The sequence below is a fragment of the Rhynchophorus ferrugineus genome, unplaced genomic scaffold (assembly GCF_030347505.1).
Source record: "Rhynchophorus ferrugineus isolate W39M unplaced genomic scaffold, kcgeb_rfMv2 rfM3, whole genome shotgun sequence".
NCBI lineage: Eukaryota > Metazoa > Arthropoda > Insecta > Coleoptera > Curculionidae > Rhynchophorus > Rhynchophorus ferrugineus.
The window spans coordinates 3,811,259-3,838,207 of record NW_027472582.1 but is presented as its reverse complement, the minus strand read 5'-3'; the positions used below and the strand labels follow the sequence as shown (position 1 = coordinate 3,838,207).

The following is a 26,949-nucleotide window of genomic DNA, read 5'->3' as shown; positions in this document are numbered from 1 at the left end:
GATATAGTTCGTTTTGGAAAGATGTTAAGAAGCGATTGTTGAGTATAGTGCTTTTAATGAGTGGTTATTTTTACATGTTGATGTGTTTGTAACATTTTAAAATGTTTTCATTGTTCTATGAATTAAATAAAATTAGTTGGCAAGCTTAATATTTTTATGTTTTTAATAATTATTTTATATGAGATTATTATTAAACATCTTTTCTCTCACCAGTTGTGAAATATTTTTTCCATATTATTTCACAAGTTTTGTACTATGGAGGGTATCAAGAAATGTAATTCCCTTCAATGAAGGATAAGAAAAACAATTCATAATTTCGACACGATCTTATGTAATTGCCTTTTGTAAAATAAATAAAGTTAAATATTATCAGATATCATAATAAAATTCCTGCAAGTAAAATATAAGTATTTTAATTTTTCGTGTTTTTTATGAGGTTTTAATAAGTATATGTATTATTATTTATCATTAATAGATATAAAACACATATTTATCATTCAAAGATATCTTTATAGTAATAATATAATTACAAAGAAAAACAGGGTTATTTTCTAGAAACCAAAATATATGTCGTTCGTAATCCCGCCAATTTTTCCCACGTTCGCTCAAATTTCTTGGCCAGATTCGCGGCTGCTGGAACTGCGTTCTGTTCGTCGCCGAGCGAACACTGTAACTAAGCAAAGTGCATGCGCACTACGACTTTGAACCAATTTTGAAACCTGTTTATGACGAATGTTCGCCGAATTCAGTTCTGCTCATACGCATTTTCAATTTTCCCACGAAATTCGCCCCGAATGCTCTGGTCTGTACCCACCATAATATTAAACGATTTATTTGTCTTTGTGTTGTGGTAATTTTATTTCAGGTTAGAATGTAACTCAAAAAATTCCCAATTTTATTAAAAGTTAACTTTATTTACTACATCTACTAACAACTCTGCAATTATGTATTGATAAACTCTCAGCTTACAATTAGATCACAGCAATCCCTCAAGTATTAAAACCGCCAAGAAATATTCAGTGCTCCTCCATCACGCTCTCGATCCACTTCTTGTAATAGGCGACTTTAACGTAAACACCCGGCTTGTTAGCATATCCGCATCGTTGTCCCCAAGACGTTATACCATATAACGTGAAAACGCCTATTAAACAGGTCAAATCAGATTGTTTTATTGCTAAAATCGATAAAAAATTACCGTTATCCAAGCAGGCCAAGGGTCCTCCGCTATCTCCATCGCAGGCATCGACCCCACCGTCCAGATCTCCAGCGCAAAACATACCTTCAGCTATCGCCGAACCGTAGATATGAGCCATCTTGCACACGTCCAGTTTTTGGACTGGTATCCACGCTGCTCTTAGTTTGTGGGAATATGCTGTAGAAAGAATCAATTATATAGAATCATTAATACCATGAGTACCGGAAAGTCATTTCCGTTTTTTTTTTTACATAATTTTCAAGAATATGAAAAATTTTAGTTATTTAAAGTATTTGGCTATTTTATTCTATACATCTTGCCGATCTTTCATGGAATTTAACAACCCAAATTTATTACCCAAAAAATAACCAAAAACACTGTTTGTCCTTTGAGTAAAACCATTCATAGAGTCATTTTCTAACTTCTTCGAAATTGGAGAAATGCTGCTCTGCAAGCTCGTGTCCCATTAATGCTAAAAGTTGCAGAAAGATATATACAAGTACTTTCAACACTTTCTTGATCGGTTTTGCTTTACATGATGGCGCGTTATCGTGCTATAAAATCACTTTACCATGTCTTCGGGCACATTCTGAACGTTTTTCGGTCAATGCATGGTTCAAATCGATCATTTGTTGTTAGTAGCGATCTCTATTAAATGTTTCATCAGGTTTCAACAGTTAGTAATACACACGTCACTCTGGTCCCACCAAACACAGAGCGTTGTCTTTGTTCGTTGTCAAAACGATTTGGCGTTGGAGTCGATCGGCCGGCTTAGTCAGGTAATAACATCAAAATAAATTTATTATATTCATATATTCATTTTATCAAAATAAATCCACTTTTCATCACCTCTCACTATTCTATCTAGAACTGACTTCCGATTATACCTTTGAAGCAGCATCCCACAGACTATTTTTCGATTTTCCATCTGCCTGTCATTCAATGAATGTGTCATCCATCTTTCCACCTTTTGGATTTCCCCATTGCTCGTAATTGGTAACTAATCGTTTCTTGGGCCACATTTAACGCTTCTGCCAATTGTTTTTGAGTTTGGTTGGCAGTTTCTATCTTGCAATTTTCAGTAACTATGTAGAAATTTTGATCCAATCTCACATCATTCACCACTTGATTCTAAGTATGTCAATGTTAATAAATAAACTAACAGACTGTGAAGTGTTGGCATATTAAAGGTAAAAATTAAGACAATAGAACAATTAAGCTTGAAGCGATGAAAAACGTTCTGGTCAACCAGCAAACTGTCGCAATAATATTCCCGAACTTATAAAATTAAGGAAATTATGTGAAAATGATATTAAAATGAAACATCAAAAAAATTATATTAAATAATATAACACTAAGATTGGAAAGGAGTTGGAAATCCAAAAATAATCCACATATAAATATCTGCAAGATATGACAGATGACAAAGAAATCGTCCATCCATGGTATGGCATTAAAAAATTAAAATTATCATGTTTGCATAACATAAGCTTATAAGAGAATTGGTGAAAATCAAGCACACAACCAACAAAAAACTCTTAAGCAGTTACCGATCAGACTAAAGCTTCAAATTCAATGAAAATCAACTTATTTACAATAAAGACAAAAATCCGCCTATTAAACTGGTAACAGCAAAAGAGATCATCAATATTGTAAAATCAAAACTGAAGTCAACCCAAAGAAAATACTTGTTTGGACTTTTGGGCACTAGATGACCACCAAAAGAAGTAAATCCTTATCGACCAATTTCACCAATAATACCAACAATATCTGAGGCACTAAAAATCACAATAAAACAGGAAAGTGAGCATATTGGTGTGGTTTTATAAACAAGCATTCAACGTCCAAGTGCGTAGAATGAAAATACCGAAGATGTTTGAGATTTAACTATCATGTTCTTTCGACTGATAACAATAAATTAATAAAAACAATTAAAAGGAAAAACCTAATATCAACATTCAGAAGTAAAAGACTCGAAAATCTCACCTGATTTTCCTGTTTGAATGGTACCAAATCCAGAAATGGTACAATTCAAATCACTCTCGTAATCTGAATTTTCATCGGGTAAACAGATAGGCTGGATATCTTGGTTCAATCTAAATCCGGTGCCTTTCAACAAGATCAGGGCTATGTCGTTGCCCATTTTATGACCCTCACGGAAATTTTTATGCAGATAGTACTCCTCTATGAAAGCCTGCTGTTCAGTTCCTGAATACAAAAGACAAAATAGAAAAATAACGAATTTATTTAGTGGTATTGGTTACCTTCATTCTCGTCCAAATTATATTCTCCAGCCACCACTTCGTAGGCTCCTTTGGGATACCCTTCCAGACAATGAGCAGCGGTTAAGACCCATTTTGACGAGATAACAACTGCGCCACACCAGTGAGCTGACTTGCCTTGATTCTTTATTCGCAGAGCTGCCTAAATATATAATAAGTATTTTTTTATCAAACTTGGTGATTTAAACAACTCTAAGAGGTCAATTGAAAAGTGCCCGACCTGACACATAGATGGGGCTACTATAATTAAAACCATATGTTTTTTAGTTAGCACTAATCCTCAAAAGTTGCGTGTATAAATTTGATAGCTGTCGGATCTTTGGTTTGTGAATTACAGCATTTTGAGTGAAGCAACTTTTGTTATTGTGAAAAAATGGATAAAAAGGAATTTCGCGTGTTGATAAAATATTGCTTTTTGAAGGGAAAAAATACAGTTTAAGCAAAAACTTGGCTCGATGCCGAGTTTCCGGACACTGCCCCAGGAAAATCAACCATCAAGGATTGGTATGCTAAGTTTACACGCGGTGAAATAAGCACCGAAGACCGTGAACGAAGCAAGAAACTGAGGTTGTTACCGACGAAAACGAAATGTCCACAAATGACCGTAATTTGAAATTGAATGAAATAGCAGACACTTTAAAGATATCAACTGAACGTGTACATCATATCATTCACGAATATCTGGGTATAAGAAAGCTCTGTGCAAAGTGGGTGCCAACAGTCGGCTGGCAAGGTTATGGCGTCTGTATTTTGGGATGCGCATAGAATAATTTTCATTGACTACCTTGAAAAAGGAAGGATCATCAACAGCGACAATTACATAGCGTTATTGGATCGTTTGAAAAACGAAATCGCCGAAAAACGGCAGCAATTTGAAAAAAAAGAAGCTGCTTCACCAAGACAACGCACCGTGTCACAAATCAGTGAGAGCGATAGCAAAAATTCATGAATTGGGCTTCGAATTGCTTCCTCATCCACCGTATTCTCTAGATCTGGCCAGCAGCGACTATTTCCTGTTCTCAGATCTCAAAAGATTGCTCGCTGGGAAGAAATTTTCGTCGAATGAACAGGTGATCGCCGAAACTGATGCCCATTTTGAAGCAAAAGAAAGAAGCTCTTGAAGGGAATTATGTTAAAAAAACTAATTTTGGCAAAAAAATGTATTTTACTATGGTAGGCCGGCGACTTTTTAATCGACCTGTTACATTACATTAAGAAAACATTTAAAAAACTATGAATATCAAAAAATACAATATTAGATTAGTATTTATTATATTCATATATTCATTTTATTGTATGTATCAGTTTGACATAATATATTAATATTGTACATATTGTTTAAATATATTTGGTTTTAGTAGTTGATATTAATCTTAAATCAATCTAATGTATCATCAATACTTCATGTTTCATTAGCTATATACAGAAATAAAATGTACATAAGAAATGTCTCATTATGACGCTGTCTGTCAGGTAAAATTTCAATAACTGAAAGGAGCGCGAATGAGCTAGAATACTTTTTATCTTGATTTGCAGTCCAACATCAATCGGCACAATGAAAGCCGAGCTAATCTGTATGCTTAACATTATAAGATAAATCAATAAATATTTGATGAAAGAGAAAATATTTCATCAAGATATGGACCTTCCTTTTCACACATCCGTTCCTACAAGGTTCAAAATAATAAACCCTTGTTCTTGGATTCGTGAATAAGTACCCCCTATTCGCCAGATTTAGCCCCACTGATAAAAAAATATTAGACACGACAATACCTACTTAAAATGAATTTATTCATTTAATGATATAAAATAGGATAAGATTTACCTACTTGGAAAAAGCAGACTGCATGATTAAAGATCCAATACAATATATTAAAATATGTATATAAAACGAATTTATACAAAGATGACGATGGAATGATTTCTAAATCCAAAATCCCCTTAGGATACTTTGCAAAATTACCATGACATTTATATTTATACATAAGATTTGCACTCGTAATAGTACAACATTTAATCGGTTAAAAAAATTCGAAATTAAAAACCTTTTGTGTTATACAACATTAAAAAAAACTGTTTTACCTGCCACGGGTATTCGCCCGGTTTTGCCACCGCCCCTTGAACCACTCTGAAGTGGACGTCACCACCTTGTAAGAAGATGTTATCATTTCGTAGTCCACACTGGACTGGAGCTATGGAACTGTCACGATTCACTAAAAATAGTCCATAAGTAAAATTATACGTAAACAGATATCTTCACGTACTAAAATTTTTAATCGATTGACTAGCAACCTTGTCATGACTTCTACGCTCTTCCACCGGATCAATTATGTTGCTGCACACTATACCAACGTCCTCTGAGTGGTCGCAATTATGCTCACCCCAATCCCAATGAGTGCAAGTCTCGATACTACTTTCGTTCCCCAAACAAGTGACCTGATCCAGCCATATAGGACCATCACCTGAAATAAGGCAGTAATTAGGAAAATATAACCAACAATAGGTACGAATAACCAAATAACATAAAACTTTTAAAATTACTTAAACCTCTGTATATCATTAAAATATGAAAGTAAATAGCACCTGTAGCGCCCCCTACACATACCAATAAAACAACAAAACTACGTCAAACAAAATATTGATCCATGAAAATTAAATAAATGAAAATGTTAATAGTCTAAATATTTAATTTCTCTTCAAAATTGTAATAAAATTGTACAATGTTATGGTATTAACTTAATTACCTTTATATCATTACTAAAGGCCATAGCTGAGTATAACTGTAAAACGTATATATAGCTCCATCTATCCAAAAATAAACTAAATAAAATAAAACGTTATGCTAATAAAAATACTGTGAAAACACAGAACTAATAGAAAAACAGAAATCATATGGCGCCATCTATACCGAACGAAAAGAAACAGTTTTGTCGGGACTTCATTTGACTTAAACGAACCTATTTAGAAGTATTAAATATTGTAGTATGTTTGTATTAAAAGGGTAATTGCTATATGAATTGTAGTTCATTCACCGCTTGCTCAAGATGACAGGTAAGCGATTGTCGTAATTATTATATATAAATTTTAATGATATAACTATAAAACAAAAATAATTTCGTTATTGGAAACAAAATGTTATATTTATTAACTATTATTACCATATTATTTATAAACTATATTATCAGTTTATGGTACTTAATAATAAATCTTAAATACTTCAAAATTAAATCTTAAAACCGTTGTACTCACTTCTGCCAAAGTAGGCGTCCTTTTTAATCGACGCTGACCCTCTATAACCCAAAGTCTGACAAACGATCTTGGCCGCATCTTCGTTGAAGTCGTCATCGCACACTGAGCCCCACAAACCATTGTGCTTCACCTCCAATCTTCCTTCGAATCTGCTAGAACCGTTCACCAATCGAAATTCTGTCGGAGCCTGATAACAAAGTAGGAGCCCAAGATATTGAAATTTATATATATATATATATATATATATATATATATATATATATATATATATATATATATATATAATATATATATATATATATATATATTTATTTATAGATATATATAGAAGAAATTGATGTTTTATTGGGGAATTTATTTGATAGTACATGTATTATGAAAATTCAAATACAACGTTGCCAGAATTTCACAAAAATCAGTGGAGGAAATTTAAATATTTATATATGAGGTGTACTGGAAAATCATTTCCGTTTTTTTCGAAAAAAAAATACATACTTTTCAGGAAAATGGAAGTGTTTTTTTATTCAATGTATTGGTCATGTGATTCTATATATCTTACCTATCATCGGGCAATTTTTTTTTTCAGAAATGTAATTGTTTTTACTTAAATATCATCGGTCTACGAAATATCACGTGCCACACTTGTATGGCAATTTTTATCAAAAAACCAATCAACTTTCTTCACAGCTATTCCTTACAAGTGCCTATAATGGAAATTTAAATTGACATATCGAATTACTTATATGGGCGATCATAACCCCATCTAGATATTGGATGTAGCGAAACTTTGAAGAATAAAATGACATATAGTCTATTCAAAGTTATACACGTCGTCTAAATTTGTATCGTCAAAACGTCGCAATATTGCCGCATCAACTCTGAGTTTCAATTGAGTTTGGCTTTGACATACAACAAAATTCTAATCTAAATAAGATAATTGAACAAAAATGTTATCAAATATCATTTATTTTGATATTATAGTATATCTAAAAACTACAGTTAATTATACAGCCACAATAGTGTATAGGTTAGAGTTATAAGCTCTTATCACTATTGCTCTCAAGAATTTTGCATACGTCTGACAACCGGACGACCTTGACAGGCTCATAGGTTTACATGTTCGAACTAGTCAGATGGCATTGTATCTCTTTTTAACTAGAATAAAATCAGAAGGAAAATATTGTCTGACTCTAAAATAAATTTACAAATTGCGGCAGGCATCTTGATGACGTATCTATAAAAAAACTTTGAATGGACTGTATATATCAAATCATAACATTGCATATTTAAGTCTAGCGACATCTGTTAGAGAAACCGGTAATGACCTTCGGGTACACCTGTTATATGGAAATATATATCAAACTTACATCGCAATGATGACCAGCTTCATCTGAATTGTCAGTACAGTCGTCCAGACCATCGCAAACGAACGGCAACCTCACGCATTCGTTTCCGGTGTCGCATTTCCAGTAACCTTCCTTGCATTTTTCTTCAGGGGTCTTGCATACAACACCTGCAATCTATTAGAACTTGTGAGAATTTACCAGGGTAATGTAAAGCAACGTCCAAAGGTACCTCTCTATCAGCACAATTATGTATTCCCCAACCCGGGAAGTTACAGTCCATGAGACTGGTTTCGTTACCCAAACATTCAAGATCGTCCATCATATATAAGGTATTGTTTTCTCTCAAACCCTTGGCATAATAAGAATTCACTAAAAAAGTTAAATTTCTTATCGGTAACACATTTTTACCACTATTAAGAAACCTGAAATTATTTATATAATAGGTCAATTGAAAAGTCCCCGGTCTGACACATAGATGGCGCTACTAGAATTAAATCCATATGTTTTTTAGTTAGCCCTAACTCTCAAAAGATGCGTGTATAAATTTGACAGCTGTCGAATCATTAGTTTGTGAATTGTAGCATTTTGAGTGAAGCACCTTTTGTTATTGTGAAAAAAATGGATAAAAAGGAATTTCGCGTGTTGATAAAATATTGCTTTTTGAAGGGAAAAATACAGTTGAAGCAAAAACTTCAGTTTCCGGATACTGCCCCAGGAAAATCAACCATCAAGGATTGGTATGCTAAGTTTAGACTTGGTTAAATAAGCAACGAAGACGGTGAACGCAGTGGACGCCCAAAAGAGGTTGTTCCCGACGAAAGCATTTGAAAAATCTACAAAATGATTTTGAATAACCGTAAATTGAAATTTAATGAAATGGCAGACACTCTAAAGATATCAACTGAACGTGTACATCATATTAATCAAGAAATATTTGGGTATGAAAAAACTCTGTGCAGAGTGGGTGCCGCGCGAGCTCACTTTTGAGCAAAAACAATGACGAGTTGATGATTCGGAGATCCGAGTGGACTACACACGATGAACCCGCTCCAAAGCGTGGGAAAACAGTCGGCTGGTAAGGTTATGGCGTCGGTATTTTGGGATGCACAGGGAATAATTTTCATTGACTACCTTGAAAAAAGAAGGACCATCAACAGCAATAATTACATAGCGTTATTGGACCGTTTGAAGGACGAAATAGCCGAAAAACGGCCCCATTTAAAGAAAAAGAAAGTGCTGCTTCACCAAAACAATGCACCGTGTCACAAGTCAGTGAAAACGATGGCAAAAATCCATGAGTTGGGCTTCGAATTGCTTCCTCATCCACCGTATTCTCCAGATCTGATTCCTGTTCTCAGATCTCAAAAGAATGCTCGCTGGAAAGAAATTTCATTGTCAAATGAAGAGGTTATCGCCGAAACTGAGACCTATTTTGAAGCAAAGAACAAATCGTACTACAAATACTGCAAATGGTATCGAAAAGTTGGAGGGTCGCTATAATCAGTGTATCATTCTTAAAGGAAATTGTGTTGAATAAAAAAAAATAATTTTCTCAAAAATATGTGTTTTACTATGGTAGGCCGGGGACTTTTCAATTGACCTGTTACATATACTGAACTCGTTAATAATACACAAAATATACTTTTACTATGAATTGGAATACACTACTCTATTAAGCCAGATTACACGACTTGCTTGAGTTCATAATATGAAACAATATATCATTATATTATTCAATTATTGCTGTTTTAGTTATTGACCCTGTAAACATGCTTTGATCGCAAAATAATTAATATTTTAACTGACCGACATTTATCGTGAAATTTCACATAATACTTGAGGAAACCTATCAAAAACCAATAAATTTACCTTTAACTTCGGAGGCTCCAAGTGGGAAACCTAGCTCTCGACATACCACATCGGCATCTCTTGTAGAAAACTGATCATCACATACATATCCAGTAATGTTGAACACTAAAACAAAACAATTACGGTTTGGTTTATTACGACATAACAATTATTTCAAAACCTATATTATAATCTATAGTTCAACATACAAAACATATTTTTAACAAAGAATTTGATGGAGTGTATGCAGTTACTACGTAGTTCATCACAATCTTGATGACGATGGTATATATATATATATATATATATATATATATATATATATATATATATATATATATATATATATATATATAGTAAGTGTTCTTCTTCAAGGGATTATGATTCAATAAGTTCTCGTAAGGTATGAGAAGGTATGAGAAGCTTAATATGAATAAACTTGATATTAGAAATAATTCGTTAAAATACGAATTAATTGATTTTTTATAATGTTTTTTAGCTGTGTGTACATTTCAAATTGTACACCATGTTTTCTAAGCTCAAAATCTTATTAACTATATATTTGTCATTATTTCCAATGTTCATACAGTTTTTAGAAGTCCTTTATGGTGAAGGTCTTATATGTAACGTTTATATGACCACTTCTAAATGAATCTCTTTTAAAAACTCCTCTAAATAACTGTGTTTCTTCAACATTTAGCGTTTCAGTAGTTACTACAGGCCCATCGTAAACCGATCTACAAGGTTTTCATTGAGAAAATGGAAAAACAAATCATAATTTTATGACCCTAGATACTAAATAGTGCTATGTAGTCGAATAAATAGGATAATATATTATACATTATTTATATTATATAAATAATAATGTACGAGGGCGGCCCGATAAATACTTAGCCTCACTTTAATTTAATATTGTGTAGTACTTTCTTAGACGCCTACTGTAAAAATTTCAGCCGAATTGGACCAATAGTTTTGTTTTGACCGCATGTCAGTGGGTTTGCTTTAGAAAAATGAAAAAAGAGCGATATTGGTCGGTGATACGATCCTTGTTTTGGGAAGGCAATGATGCTGTATACTGACTCATGTCCTTCGATGACCACCATGAAAAATTGGTTTAACGAGTTTCAACGTGATTGGTATTTGATGAACCAAGCCCAGGTGCCCCGAAAACGACTAGGTGCGTGAGATTGAAGTCGCTGAAGCCGACTGAAGATACAAAAGACCGGTTGGTCATATCCTGCCTAACATTGCGGCCATGAGAAAACTGTCGGCGCGATGGGTGCCGCATTTGCTCACACCGTACAACAAACGCTACCATGAGACAACTTCAGAGAACTCTTTGACGCTGTTTAAGTGCAATCCCGAAGAGTTTCTGCGTCATTTCGTGACCGTTGAGGAAACATGGATCTACTGGTACACACCAGAGATCAAGGAATAGTCGAAAGAGTAGACTTCACCCGAACGTACTCCTAAGAAGGCGAACACCACTATCCTATCGACCCAAAAGGTGATAGGTTCACAATGTTTGATCTACATCGACTACCTGAAGAAGGGCAAAACGGTCATAAGGCTGTACAATGCCGAATTAGTGCAACTTCTTTTTTTCACTTTTCAGACGGGTTAAAAAAGTTGGAGCATCGCTTGGTCAAGTGTGTCGAGCTGAAAGGAGACTATGTTGTGAAATAATTCGCCACTTTTCCAAAATTTTCGTTTTTCTTTTATAGGCTAGGTGCTTATCGAGCCACCCTCGTATTATTATCTGTTTTTACAGTAAATGATGACTCGACACCTTATTAATAAATCAATATGGTGTCCATTCCTTATATATTTACCCGTTATCTCTATTCTACCCTCGTTGTCATCCTTTCCCCCCACCAACCTCACTTGATACCCGAAATCACTGGCCCTGCAACCTTTCTCGTCGGCTCTGTCACCGCAATCGTTATAACTGAAAAATAATAAAGAAGTTGACGTGACACAAATAAATGAAGTACGGCGCGCGTACCCATCGCACACTTGCTCGGATAATAGACACTTCCCGTTGGGACACTTATGCATGTCGCTACAATCCATCGAAGTGCTTTGTCTTTCGTAATAATCGCAAGGCTGATAAGTTCTCAGAGCTCCGGTTCGACCGATGTTCTCGTCAGTTAAAAAGCAAGTTCGGTCAAGACGCCTACAATGAATTCGCTGCTTTATCATCAGCAATAGCCCAGTAAGGATTTACCTGTAATTGAAGGATCTACACGCGAAATTCTGGTTATCCTTGCAGAGTAGGGCGCAAGTGGAGTAACTGACGTTGTCCCATCGGCGTTTCTCTAAAACATCGAGTCTGGAATTCTTATAGGCCTTGAAATCGTCCAGGTATCTTTCACAATATTTTTCGTCTTTTCCATCGTTGCAGTCCTATAACAACATGATAGAAACGTACATGTAATTAATTAAAATCATCGAAAAACTTTCTGAGGTTAGAAATTGATTATTATTTTTTATTTTTTGACAAAAATAAATCAAAATACTATGGTGATAAGATATAATAACATGTAGTAAATGTAGCATCAGAACAAGCAATAATATTGCACCACAATGATAAACAGTTATTTCCCCAAGCTAACCTCCACATATTGAATAAAAAAAGTCACATTGCAAACTACATATTAATATTTCTTGAAAACAATTTCTTTTTATACTTATATAATATATCTTATACTGTTTATGTCGATATTAGTGTAGAATTTTGATGACAGATTTCGATGTCTCGAAATTTCGATCGACGTTTGACATGGAGCTCAGCTTGGTAGCTTGGTCTTAAACTAAACCAGATGCATTGGCTGATAGGGCGTAAATCTAAATTATCATTAGATAACAAGGTTTTGCTGTATAAGACAATACTTAGGCCGATTTGGACCTATGATATTGAACTGTCCTCCAGAGGTTCCATAATAAAGTGTTGCGAGTTATCGTCGATGCCCTATATTACGTGTCCAACAAACTGATTCAGCGCGATATCCCCACAGAACCCATAACGAGTGTGATTCGGAGTGTTAGTACAAAGTACTCTGAAACGTAGATTCATACGCAAACTGCCATACGAACTGATTAATAGACACATAGAGCTAGAATAGTTTTTAGAATAAGTTAGGATAGACATTAAAATAATAGCATCTAAAATAAGATTTAGATTATAAGTTGTATAGTAGATCACTTATTGAAGTTTGTGTGAAAGTCGATATAGAACTTTTATAGTTTATATTATAGTTTTTCCAGTAGTTTTTTAAACTGTTTAGAACGTTTTCTGGCAAAAAATATATAGTCTATTCAAGGTTTTTTTGCGTTTGTGACGTCGAAACATTGCAATGTTGCCGCATCAACTCTGAGTTTTAGTTCAGTTTGGCTTTGACATACAAGAAAATTCTAATCTAAATTAAATTGAACAAAAATGTTATGGAGATTATAGTTTCCAGTACCATAACGCTGTTTTTAATAACTTTTATTTATATTAACTGTTTATATAATTTAATTTCATTTATTACATTTAGAAAAGAAAATCGGCGCATCATGTGGTATAACCCTTAATAATAGACATTAAAAAAACAACAGATTATCATTAAAATAAAGAACAAACTGTCGCCACTCACCCTTACTCCATCGCATACGAAATTTTTTTCTATGCAGTTCTTCTTATCGCAGACAAAATCGTCCGCGTCACATCGCGACTTCTTCCTCTTATCCGTCGTGATATTCTCCGGAGCTAGAGTGACAGGTTCACCGTCTTCGTACTCAAAAACATAGTCGGCGTTGACATCGGTGCTGACTACATCGGAGTACGGTGGCGGCCATGCCTTCTGCGATTTCTTCGTCGATCTCTGAGTTGTGGCGTAAATAAAGTTTCGGCTCTCGTCGGGGTTAAACACGTCGTAGTAATCCATGGATTTTTGATCGCTGAAACCTCCGTACGTAACGCGATCGGACTTGTCCACTGGCGTGACGTGTTTATAGGTGTTTATTGGTGTTTTTTGAGTGAAACCAGTACTGCCGCCATTACTTCCTTTAATACTGGAGTGGGAAGTACCATTTACTTGGTGATTTCCACTGTCGTACTGGTATATGGGCGTTGTTTCGTAATCAGAATCATCAGTCTCTTGGCCAGGGCTCAGAGTGGGTCCGGCATATCCATTATTTATACTAATACCACTGACTGGATATTGACCTTGTCCTGATTGGCTTCCTGCAAGTGATTATATGACGTCATTGAGTGGTTTAAGCATAAATTATGAAAAGGGCAAGCGATCACATTCCACTGACCTTTTGTTGGAAACCAAAAAGAATGCCAGAAAAATTGAAACGCAAAATCCAGAACATATTCCTTAAACGCGAACGACTAGGACTTCACATTATAAAAGCGAAAATAGTAATTAAAAAAAAAAAGATGCAAAAAAATTGTATGCTTATATATGTGAGTAAAGTTTCCACATTATTGAACTTCAGTTCTATATTATTGCTACAATACAAGCTTGTATCACACACAGAAGAGCATACCAGATGTACCGGAAAGTCATTACCGGTTTTCCTAGCAGATGTCTGTTAGGTATATAATGTTATGATTTCACACATATGTCATTTTCTTCTACTGACATCAAGTTTCGAAGCTATACATGTTATATGGCCAATTGGAAGAAAATTACAATTATCAGTAAATAATAAATTTCTATTATATAAGCAAATACTGAAACATATGTGGACATACGGAGTACAATTATAGGATATTCTGCAAAGAGTAACATAAACAAAACACAAATTTCTCATAACAACGTCCTCAGAAGTATTACTACCTACGAGACCTTCAAATACCCACACTCAGCCAAGAAATCAAGAGAATTGCAAGACAGCATGAGGAAAGACTCCATTCTCATGAGAATATTGAAGTATTGCAACTTTTGGATGCCACCACAGAGCAGGACACAGACTTAAAAGAATCAAACCATCTAATCTTGTGTAGTGAGGTGCATATAATAAAAAATACTGCAGTGAAATGTATAAACATTATTTCACCAGAGACTGAGATAAGGCCGATGGGTCCTAGTTATATACCTAGATTTAACGACTAGTAACAATGTAATAATTGAATAATAAAAAAAATGGGTCACTAATTTATGGGTCATAAATATATACATATAAATACATTTTAATTGTTCCGAGGGGATCAAAAATGCCGGTCCCACCTTCCCAACCACCGTAGTAATTATACGGATCTGATGACAGAATACATACCTCCTCCATAAGCACTTTGTCCCTGTCCTGGGCCAAAGTGACTGCCCACAGATGATGATCCTCCATGTTGCCCATAACTACCTTGTCCTTGTCCTTGACCAAACTGCCTACCAGCAGTTGATGAGGCTCCATATTGTCCATTATTACTCTGTCCTTGTCCTTGACCAAACTGTGTCCCAGCAGATGATGCACCTCCATGTTGTCCATAACTAATTTGTCCTTGCCCTTGACCAAAGTGACTGCCTGAAGATGATGAACCTCCATATTGTCCATAACCACCTTGTCCTCGTCCTTGTCCAAACTGGCTACCAGCAGATGATACACCTCCATGTTGGCCATAACTACTTTGTCCTTGTCCTTGATCAAACTGACTGCCTGTAGACGATGTACCTCCATATTGTACATAAAACTGTCCCTGAGTACTTTGGCCGTAATAATGCCTTTGCCCTCCTTGGCCTTAAAAGACGAAGAAACTTAATAGGATCTACAAGAAATGATGCTAATAAAGGTACCTGTAGAAGTACGTGTAGGTTGAGTAGCCCCACCATACGAAGGGTACTGACTGAATGGGTACCCTCCAGGACTATGTTGAGAGGATGTAGGTTTATGGCTAGATCCATATCCTGTAATGATAAATACGACTCACCTTAATCTAAAGTAAAAATTAACTATTTATAGAGATTCATTAATAACTTCTGCTAAAATGACTTAATATTAGGTGTATGTATGCTGATAATTTATTTACTTTGAGAAGATATATATTGAGAATAATTGGAAAATTGTATATTAATCAGAATATTTCCTGCAACTCTTTCCCATCTCTCTGGCTCACTATGTTGGATTGGCAGCGAGCTTCAAAGTGCAAGTGATAATTAAAAGGGGTTAGTCGAGAATAATTGGAAAATTGTATATTAATCAGAATATTTCCTGCAACTCTTTCCCATCTCTCTGGCTCACTATGTTGGATTGGCAGCGAGCTTCAAAGTGCAAGTGATAATTAAAAGGGGTTATGTCTGATGAGTACCCCTGTGGCCGAGCATTGTCGTGGATAATAGATTGTTACTCACTGTTGCTGGTGTTCTTTACAACAGTACGTCATTCAATTGATTCAATTAGCATCAGTAAACATCTGCTGTAACAGTTTCATTCAGTTTTAGCAGCTGTGCCGTGCTATTCCAGTCATAAGCACAGCAGGGCCGTCAATATTCCGCTTCAGTGTCGACGCCTCCTAGACTAACCCATGGCTTTTTAAGCTTAATATTGTCGTAGAAGATAGTCATAGTAGTAGATGTCGTAGTCACAGAAAACTCGTCCTTTTTACTCACGTGCAATGAAATTGAAACGTCTGGCAACCGTTGGGTATTATAAAATTGATTCGTCAACTGTTAAGCTGTCTGAAAGTTCATTGAGGGTTTAAGCTGGATTTTCAATGCTTTGCATTTCATTGTCTTCAAACCTTTGTTGGTCCTCTAGGCACAATCAATTTTAAACCATTAAAACCCATACCTACAGTTAGGATATGATGGTAGGACTATCAATATGATATGACAGTATCACCATAACTTTCTTAAAGTATTTGATAGAGTTCAGCAGCAGATTTCTTCAAAACTAATGAATGTCAAAATGTATTTTTGAGCGTTCCATGATTAGCACTGAACTGATGTATACACTGAACCACTTATTAAGACTAAAGGGAAAGAAGTTATTTTGTGAAAACAAATATCGGAAGCATAGAAATTAAAAATTAGGTTAGCTTGTTTAACGCTGTGTTCGTCGCTGATCAAAATACATGCAAGCACCTAATAATATTAAATTAACTGTGACTGACCTTGATTATTACACTGAGCTCCTTGGCAGTTACTGTGTCCGTTACTATTTTCTCTTAAATTGATATAAGCTATAAAAAAGAATCAATTTTAGTGATCTCACTAAAAATAATTAAATATTCACCATACCTTCGTCATACAGTTCCGTAGTAGTTGGGGCTGTGTCCTCATCGTCCTTACAGTCAACATTATAAGGAAAATCACATATTAACAAAATAGGATTGAAGACAGTACCTGGACCACAGTCCTGCACGTAAGTTATGCCATTGGCACAGTTCAAGAACTTCTTACAGTTAGTGGGATGTTTGGTCAAACCCTGAAAACCGTCAGGACATTTTGCTTCTTTGCCGCCACCTGTGGCGGTTTTGGTCTTATCCGCAGGGCTTGTTTTGGTTTGACCACAACCGGTCCCACCATTTTCACAGAATACGTCGTAATCGACGTTAGAATTAATGGAGCTGGCAGAACTTGAAGACTGTCCGCCAGATGATGGCCGAAAACTATCTGTATTTTTATACGTCAGCGTGTTGCAATTGTGAGTAACTGGATTACAACCGGGTTGTTCCCCCGGTTGGTGGTACCCGAAAGGCGATGATCCATACGCCGCCTGAACTATACCTTTGGTGTATGGAGAACAATCTTCTTGTAACGGGTTACAAATTATATATTTCACGTAATATGTGCCAGGTTGTACTGGAGCCTGGGAACTGGTCTGAATATTCCCACTGGGTACGTAAGAAGAGGGTTGACAATGTTGCTTCGTCGGATCGCACAGAGCACCTTTAGGACCCAACATGAAGGTTCCTGTTTTGAAATTACCACAATCCTCCACATTCGGATTACACATAACGTATTGGATGTACACGGTTCCCCCACCAGGTGGAGATCCATTCCCTATATAGCTCGTTTGAGGATATGTATAAATATTCTGACCAGATATCACGTAACCTCCGCTGGTACAATAAGGATTGGTAGGATCGCACTTACCAGGTGCAGAACCTTGTTGCCAATATTGCCTACCATGGCCTCTGTGAGAACTTCCTTGTCCTGAAATGCCAGAACCACCACCATGGTTGATTCCTTCTAGTCCATGTTGAGACCAAGACAGGTCACTACTACCTCCATGCTGTTCCTCAACCCGGTACTCATTGCCTCTTTGCCCAGAGAAACAGGTACACTGATCCGGATGGTTACAGACGTTCTGATTAACGTCGAACAAGGTACCCGGCGGACAATCCCTGGGGGTTTGGATACCTTCATTGCACTGAATGAACCTGGTACAGTCCGTATAGTTCGGTATCAGACCGGAGAAATCCTGCGGGCATTTCGCCTGTTCCAAGTTCTCGTATCGGGAGGTTTTTTGTAGAGTCAGAGAACTGCCCTGTGGTCCTGAAAACTCTAAATCAGCATCTTCTTCCTGTGGTTATTTCTAGCGTTTGGAACTCTCGAATAAAAATAGTACCGAAACAGTCGATAGTCGCAAAACAGTCAATCAAAAAAAGACCCAATAGTTGCCAAGATAACATAATGCAGCAAAATTATTTTACTATTAATCAATTAAAATGTTCTTTTTACGGTATTAAATTAAAAAATAATCTTGAAAAATAGGGTTCCAAAATGCTGCTATATTAATGTACAATGTATTGTTATCTAACAGGTCAATTGAAAATTTCACGGCCTACCATAGTATGTTTAAAACACATGTTTTGGCAAAGTTAGTTTTTTTTTATTCAACATAATTCCCTTCAAGGGTTATACACTGATTATAGCGACCCTCCAACTTTTCGATGCCATTTATGTAGTACGATTTGTCCTTTGCTTCAAAATAGGCCTCAGTTTCGACGATCACCTCTTTATTCATCGAAAATTTCTTCCCAGAAAACATTCTTTTGAGATTTGCAAACGGGAAATAGTCGCTGGGTACAATATCTGGAGAATGCGGTAGATGAGAAAGCAATTTGAAGCCCAATTCATGTATTTTTGCCATCGTTTTCACTGACTTGTGACACGGTGCATTGTCTTGGTGAAACAGCACTTTCTTTTTCTTCAAATGACGCCGTTTTCCGGCGATTTCGTCCTATAACTCTATGTAATAATCGCTGTTGATACTCCTTCCTTTTTCAAGGTAGTCAATGAAAATTATACCATGCGCAGGCCAAAATACAGACGCCATAATCTTGCCAGCCGACTGTTACGTTTTCCCACGTTTTGAAGCGGGTTCATCGTGTGTAGTCCACTGGGATGACTGTCGATTGGACTTCGGAGTGAAATGATGAGTCATGTTTAATCCATTGTAATATGGACGCAAAAACTCGGGTTTATTACACTTGATGATCTTCAAACACTGCTCCGAATCATCAACTCATCGTTATTTTCGGTCGAAAGTGAGCTTGCGCGATACCCACATTGCACAGAGCTTTCTCGTACCTAATAATATGATGTACACGTTCAATTGATATCTTTAGAGTGTCTGCTATTTCATTCAATTTCAATTTACGGTCATTCAAAATCATTTTGTGGATTTTTTAATGTTTTCATCGGTAACAACCTCTTTTGGGCGTCCACTGTGTTCACGATATTCGGTGCTCATTTCACCACGTCTAAACTTAGCATACCAATCCTTGATGGTTGATGTTCCTGGGACAGAGTCCGGAAACATTCAAACATCAAGCCAAGTTTTTGCTTCAACTATATTTTCTTCACAATAACAAAAGTTGTTTCACTCAAAATGACATAATTCACAAACTAATGATCCGACAGCTGTCAAATTTATACACGCATCTTTTCAGAGTTAGGGCTTACATATGGACTAGTAGCACCATCTATGTGTCAGGTCGGGGACTTTTCAATTGACCTGTTACAATCATACTACAAACAAAACACATTATCGTCAAGGTCGCGTCTAGGACGGCAAATCCAGAACGTTAAAAATCAGTCTAATGAAACTAATAGAACCAAAAATAGTAAATAAACGACTGAAGCTGTCGATAGTAAAAAGTAATAAAATCAGTCGGGCCAAAAATAGCGACTGAAACAACCGATAGTAAAATGTAGTCAATCACTAAACAGTCGATAGTTGTTTTCAGTCGATAGTTCCCAACGCTAGTTATTTCCTTGATGAACTTGCCTGTTAAACATTCTACCTTCTCAGGATAGTCGCACTCTAACGTTTTGGGGTTGAACAAGGTACCCGGAGCACAATTTCTCGGACCTCCCCTGCCATTCCAGCAATCCAAATACTGATTGCAAGATAGGTCGTACACAAACTGTCCGCTGATTCCTTTTGGACATCTGCGATTTCACAATAACGAATATACAAGGGTTATGCCATAATTATAATCAAGTTTTCAGAATTTTCGTGTTAAATATGTTGCAATTGCCGTTCATAATTTTGAACCACCCGATGTCAATCTCTAATATCAATGTCTTCATTATATGTTTTTTCTATAAATGGCTTTAGACCTCGAAAAATAACCATATGTATCCAGTGAGTAAGCATGATATTCTATAGGTTTCATGAGATCATTTCGAACAAAACACCCTTTCGAAAAAATATTGCTTATTTGGAGAAAAAAAAGCTAACAATAACTTCCAAAATGTAAATATTATAACGTTGTCAAACTTAATATACAAATATTTTATCCCAATTTTATGAGAAATATTATTTAAATATGCAAAACGTTGATTACTTTTTCACGTACATAATATAATTGATAACAAAATATTAATATATTTGATTCCTTATAAATAATTTACAGATATCATTTATTATTTAAATTATCGCGTATATTAAAAACCAACAGCAACATATTAGTAAATATTGATTGTTTATTAAAACAACCAGACAATTACTAACAACATCATAAAATCCACCACTCACGTATTGAAAACTTCGATGTTCTTTTGTTTGGGTATCCTCTTTTTAAAAACTACCCTATTATTGAAGGTATCCTTCTCCACTATATTGTTGTTCTGGTCCGTCAGAACATTCTGAATTTTTTCTTTTTTCACTTGAGATATGTACACCGGTCGAACTTGATATCCGTAACTAAAAACTCCAAAATAACAGAGCTGTTCGACTGAAGCGATCATAGTTACCCGTGCGAATCCGCTGTTTGGCTATCTAGTAAGCTGGACGTGTAATTTTTATTGTGAACTCGAACTTTACTATAACTGGTGTGATAATACGGTTTGGAATGAGATTTGTACATTGTTTTAATTTTTAAACCGGTACTGTAAGGTTTCACTGACTGTTCGATTTCATTAGGGACGTAAATCTACAAAAACATGAATATTACCGGCCGGCGAAAACAATGGAAAATCTACTTACTGTCATTCCATGGTGTAGAATTACCAGGAAGAGTAAAAACTGCCTTAAGCCAAATCGGCTCCGTACTACATCCATTTTTCGAAAAAACTAAACTTCGCAAAACAACATCACAAAATAAGAGGCTACAAAACGTCGAGAAGACGACGCACGAGAATCGGACGATAACGTTCAATTTTTTCCGAAGTGTTATCAGGCCACTGAGATGGGTCAATAAGTAATTGGCCCAAACAAGATTAGAGCTCTTGTTCGTTATTTAAGTTGACGGACATCCCGTCTATGTTTGTCTTTTTTATTAAAATGACAATGAAGAAGAAAAAGGAACCTACCGCGATTTATTCGCCATTAACCTTCCGAATTGTTTGTTTATTTTTTTCTAAGAAGTTATTTTCAAAGAAAAGCGTTTCCATGCCAACTCAAATAGTTCCCTAAAATATCAATGACCGTTACCAATTTGATGTTCAACTATGTGGCTTCATTTCTACGTAATCAATAAGTTTGTTTAAAAAAGAAAGAAATAATTGCCTGCTTAAATTACTTAATTAGATTTCATTATATATTATTTTACTTTGCAGCTGAGTAACATTCACCCTTAACTTGTTATTTGGTTTAATTCCTTGCAATGGCTATCATATTAAAATTTAATGAAACAGTTGAAAAAACTTTTAAAAATCAAATGAACAATAACAAAAGAATATGTGATTTGGTATAAATCAAACATACCAAAGTATAATCTTTCAAACTACTATTTCTAAACTACCACTGTAATTGATCTTACTTTTTCGCTGAAATCAATTGCCTAATCTAAACTCTATTCAATTGTTCGTTAGGATCTTCAATTCTCCTTAATATAGAATAAATTTCTATGCGACAGTTTTATTTAACTAAAGACCGCGGATTTAAATAATAATATAAAAATATTGTAGAACTGCAAATGAAGACATTATCCAGAATATCCAGACATTTAACTGTTACAAAAAAATGGCGAATGCGCCACGACAACTAATTGCACTACTTGGATGACTGCCTACGTATTAAACGTAGGTTTCTCCGCTTCTCCATATAAATTTAACTTTTAATATAATTTTAATTGTATTAATTAACAGCAATTTGATTGTATTACAAAGACTATAAAAAAGGAAAAGGTAATTCAATAATAAATACAAAATTATTAAGTTAACGTAAGGCATAATTTATCACCAAAAATATCTTACATAAGCATTATAGTCTACTATATACTAGATATAGTAATCAGAAAAAGTAATTGACTAATTAAAGCTCACAGAAGCCTCACATTAATTTCCTTCTTCTCCAAGTATTCAGACTTTTTTACAATTGCATATATCAGGATAATAAAAATAACAATAACCAGTGAGTAACTGCACCACATTAAATGAATGTAGATCTGTGTCCTCACATCCTGGAACATTCATAGAATATAACAATAAAATATCTACATACACTTCTTAAATAAAACTTACATCACTTATATAGTTCGCTATATCAGTATGTTTCATGTCAAAAATAAGCTTCACAATTTTTCCATTATCACAAAAAGATTCATCATTGTTATTTCGCAATTTGGAAGACAAATATCCCACATTGCCCTGAAAAAATCATTGAAATTAAGACGGAAAATCTCAAAGAAGCATTCTTGTACCTTAACATTTTGTGAATGTACAACAGGCTCACAAGGAGACTCTTTAAAATAAGGCAAATATTGTGCAGGTCCTTTAATTGTAACACAAACATTTTGTGAATCATTCAGTTTATCCAGCTGCGATGTATTGAATAGAACGGTCAAGTTTTTTGGAAATTTGTTATTATCTTGACAAGAAACTGGAAGCCAACCTAAAAGTACACATTGAGTAATATACTTTTAATCAACTAAAAATAATAGACTTACCCTCTACAGTTAAATAACCATTGATTTGGTTAAAAGATTCTAGATAAGTCGAATCTTCAATTTGCATTGATGTATGTACAATCTGTTCTTCAGGTCCAGCTTCAGCATATTTTTTCTCATCAATTTCTTCAGTCCACTTTGCTAAACTAATACATATGTCGATAGTATTCAAATATTTTACTAACTTAACCCAATCCTAAAACAGTAACAACCTTAGAAAGGCTTCAATATGGATAAGTAAAAATTAAATAAGGTGTAGTACCTACATGTTTTTTATCACTGTCTATGATGGGATCGTTGCTTTCAACCTCAAAAGCAAAATAAAACGTTGAAACGGCCAAAACTACCAAGCAAAGCAAAAAAATCACCAGCGGAGGCCTATTTTTCAAAAAGTTACTAAAATTTTGTACCGGTGTCGATACCATAATGCACACAAATCAATTAATATGGTATTCAAATGAAAGAATAGAAAACATGGATGTTTATTAAATAATTCTAAATTTATAATCACATTATTTACATTCTTATCTGAAGTTTAACGTTGAGGTTAAAGTTGTCAGAACCAAAACATTAAAATTGTTTTTAACTGGTTGCATACTTTTTAAGTAATTTTTGATTTTTATATATATTCATAAATATATAATTACAAGACAATAAAGAATTATAACGTTTCACTAAATACATAGATTTTTATTTAAAAAAACAGTTAATATCAACACAGACATTCATAATAGATGTGTACATAAATGACGAATATCTAATAAATCAACACATTTTTTAGAATTAGTATTCAAATAATAATGAGATATATAATATTGATATCAGAAAGAGTTCATTAAAATTGGTTGCATAATGTTATGTATTATTTAGTTTTTATTCAATATATTTTGAAACATGCCAAATGTTATAGACAAAACGGTAAAAGAAATATAATTATTTCATAAATTGGTATATTTTAAATGAATATATGGTCAATATTAACATTGTGTTATATGAATCACTAATAAATATTAATAAGTTTCCTGGAATTAATATTATAAGAAAAAAACAGCGATAAATGGTATCGATATAAAGAACTTTAACACCAAATACTGAATAATAATTAAATTTATTTATTGTTATATACATTATTCAGTTGATAATTAACAAGTTTAATTAAGGGCTGAAAAAAAATCCGCAAACCAATCGTCAGCATAATTTCACAAGCAACGCACCCCACCACAACGAAATGAAAAACTACCCTCCTCGGGAGCACTCCGCCCGTATTTCTTATTCTGCCGTCGCAATTGCACCACCACCTCCACCACCAAAAGGGTCATTTACTTCATTGTTCGATATTTGTCGCGTAAAGTCCAGCGTATTGTACCATTTCGACCAGAACGAATATCCTGCAACACCAAATAGAAGCAGCGCTATATCGGCATTTAAATTCGTAATATTTCCACTTTATATTGCGGCTGCATCTGTTCTATTGTTTGGTTCTGGTTGCTTGGACGCACGAATATGTGATTTTCGCTGAAAAAATCATAAAAAGTAAAAGTTGATCGTTTGTTTTAACATCTCAGTATTTCGAAACCGATATTGGACAACAGCGGAAAGGGTGAGTAATTATTTTCATCCTAGTAATTAATTTTAAGTCAATATTGACTATTTCTAGCCCCTATGCTAGAGAAATTAAATTTACAAGCTCTCTCCTATCTTAAATAATAAAAAACAACAACAAAAGTTATAAAATATACTTTATAAAAATGTTTAAGAGATATTTTAAAAATAAATTATTCAAATGAGAAGTTTTAAGAATATTATATAATACAAAACAAACATATACAATAATAACATGTAAAAAACAACACTTACTATGCCAGTGCCAATAAATATCACAAATCAATAAAAAAATAACAACCACACAATTACAGAGAATATTAAATCAATTATATAGCTTGTTGCATAGATAGAAAATGCAGTTCCGTCTTATGACAAACTAAACTTCAGTTACAGGGTAGCAGCTGTTATTCAATTCTATGACAACTTGATATCAACAATGATTATGTACAGTTAATGTTAAATATACAACATTTAATTATTTGTTAATTAAATATACGATAAACTAAATTTTGTCGATATTATAAATAATTAATTATTTTACAATCTCTTACAATACGGAATTTTAATTTAGAGAGAAACTTTCAAATACCTTAAATTTCAATCAAAATAGAAAAAATATTATTTAGTAATATGAAAACGATGCGACATCTAATCGCGCTTACATAAACGTCAAACATGACGTTTGTCAAAATCTCAATAACCCCAAATTGTTAAATAATACATTTAAGTGAATAGTGATTTTTATGAAAATTAAATAAATATCTTCACTAATTCGTGTAAGAATTTTATGTTGAAATTACTGAAAAATCAGTTAGTGAGCATAAAAAATATGTACTTTTATATTGCCAATATTTCACCAGAAAGCGAGAGGATACCTGATTTGGTAACGGTCCAGTAATAGAACGGAAATAAAGGTTCGTCATTGTGAACCATGTAGGCATTTCCTGAATTTAAGCGCAAACAAACAAGTGCTCCACATACGAAACAACATTGATTTGTTTGAAAATTTTTCCAAGAAATCACTCGCTAATTAAACTTAATTTATACGTCACAATCCACGGGTGGATGATTTTTAAGGCATTAGTTACGAGTATTCAGTGCTTTAAAACGTGTAGTATTTCAATACAGACATACGAACTATCTGCAATAACAATACAAATTAATTAATTACCCAATTTATATATTGCCAAAATGTCCCATTATTATTATGAATGTGACAGTTATAATAACAATTGTAATTTGCACCAATATTAAAATACCCTGCACAACATAATTATAAAAACAACAAATATAATATATTGAATAATAATATTCTTAGATAATCAATTTTATTGACGAACTAAATTAATATATCAGAAATAACAAAAAAAGATACTCTTCATAATATTGCTGGTTGTCTAATAACGGAAACAAACATTTTATGAAAATCCCTCGTACATCTAAGGTCAATACCATCGATCCATAATAAAATTGTAACGGTTATTGTAAAAAAGTATCCACTGTGACAAAAGCCGGTGCACATCTTGCTGAAGGACTTTTCGATATTGTACAATCCAGGAAACAATGATTAAATGGTGTCTAAATTACAGGGTGCGTTATTAAAAACACATTAAATTGTCAGCTGCGTCCTCTGTTTTAAAAGTTTGTGTAATATATAACTGCCACATTAATATAATAAAAATAATTAACTCAGTATACAAGGCCAATATAAAAAGTACTTAGATGTGTATATATCTGGTTGCCTATATTGTCATTATGAGCTATTAAAAGCTTTGTCATTTTAGGCTATATATTATCTATAACTCTATTATACTAAACTAATACATGTATTTTAGTTTCCATTAAAATTGATTGGTATCACATATTCATTTAATTTAATATATATTATAATCTTTAATTTTAAATATATAATTACAGTTGGAGATTAATAATTTATATAATAGTGTGTATGTTTAGTGGCCTGTATACGTTTATGTTATATATTTGCAACAAATATTACAGTTGCGCGTTATATAAACTGTTTTTATACTATGTGTATTTTTAATTATTTACTGCGCTTTATTATTATTACAAAACACAATAAAGTAACGGAGT

General features: G+C 34.1%; 3 protein-coding genes across 5 annotated transcripts in view; 1 reads left to right on the top strand and 2 right to left on the bottom strand.

The window, feature by feature from the left end:
• Nucleotides 1-893: 893 nt before the first annotated feature.
• LOC143192491 (uncharacterized) lies at nucleotides 894-21,563 on the bottom strand. 2 transcript variants are annotated; one of them, XM_076397868.1, is made up of 23 exons: nucleotides 21,348-21,563; nucleotides 21,116-21,294; nucleotides 20,898-21,065; nucleotides 20,145-20,308; nucleotides 17,807-18,406; nucleotides 17,147-17,560; nucleotides 17,020-17,088; nucleotides 15,704-15,814; nucleotides 15,192-15,647; nucleotides 13,559-14,148; nucleotides 12,148-12,326; nucleotides 11,926-12,096; nucleotides 11,753-11,868; nucleotides 9,942-10,046; nucleotides 8,302-8,441; nucleotides 8,094-8,246; nucleotides 6,727-6,913; nucleotides 5,742-5,939; nucleotides 5,560-5,690; nucleotides 3,460-3,619; nucleotides 3,182-3,403; nucleotides 1,196-1,372; nucleotides 894-1,141 (listed from the first exon to the last, which is right to left on the bottom strand). In XM_076397868.1, the coding sequence occupies exons 1-23, from the start codon at nucleotides 21,420-21,422 to the stop codon at nucleotides 1,017-1,019; spliced, it is 4,890 nt and encodes a 1,629-aa protein (XP_076253983.1). In that variant the 5' UTR covers nucleotides 21,423-21,563; the 3' UTR covers nucleotides 894-1,016. The 2 variants fall into 2 exon arrangements, with proteins under 2 accessions (XP_076253983.1, XP_076253982.1); XM_076397867.1 differs by having other exon boundaries at nucleotides 17,147-18,406.
• Nucleotides 6,510-26,949, top strand: part of LOC143192501 (uncharacterized) — a 38,857-nt gene continuing 18,417 nt past the window's right edge. The window contains exon 1 of one of the 2 annotated variants that reach the window (XM_076397890.1): nucleotides 6,510-6,528. The gene's annotated coding sequence lies outside the window, so the exon portion shown is untranslated. Of the gene's footprint in view, nucleotides 6,529-24,708; nucleotides 24,851-26,949 lie in introns of those variants that run through there. The other variant, XM_076397889.1, reaches the window with a different exon arrangement.
• Nucleotides 22,513-23,839, bottom strand: LOC143194154 (transmembrane protein 248). The gene is made up of 5 exons (XM_076400740.1): nucleotides 23,517-23,839; nucleotides 23,251-23,446; nucleotides 23,005-23,195; nucleotides 22,826-22,951; nucleotides 22,513-22,764 (listed from the first exon to the last, which is right to left on the bottom strand). The coding sequence occupies exons 1-5, from the start codon at nucleotides 23,673-23,675 to the stop codon at nucleotides 22,624-22,626; spliced, it is 813 nt and encodes a 270-aa protein (XP_076256855.1). The 5' UTR covers nucleotides 23,676-23,839; the 3' UTR covers nucleotides 22,513-22,623.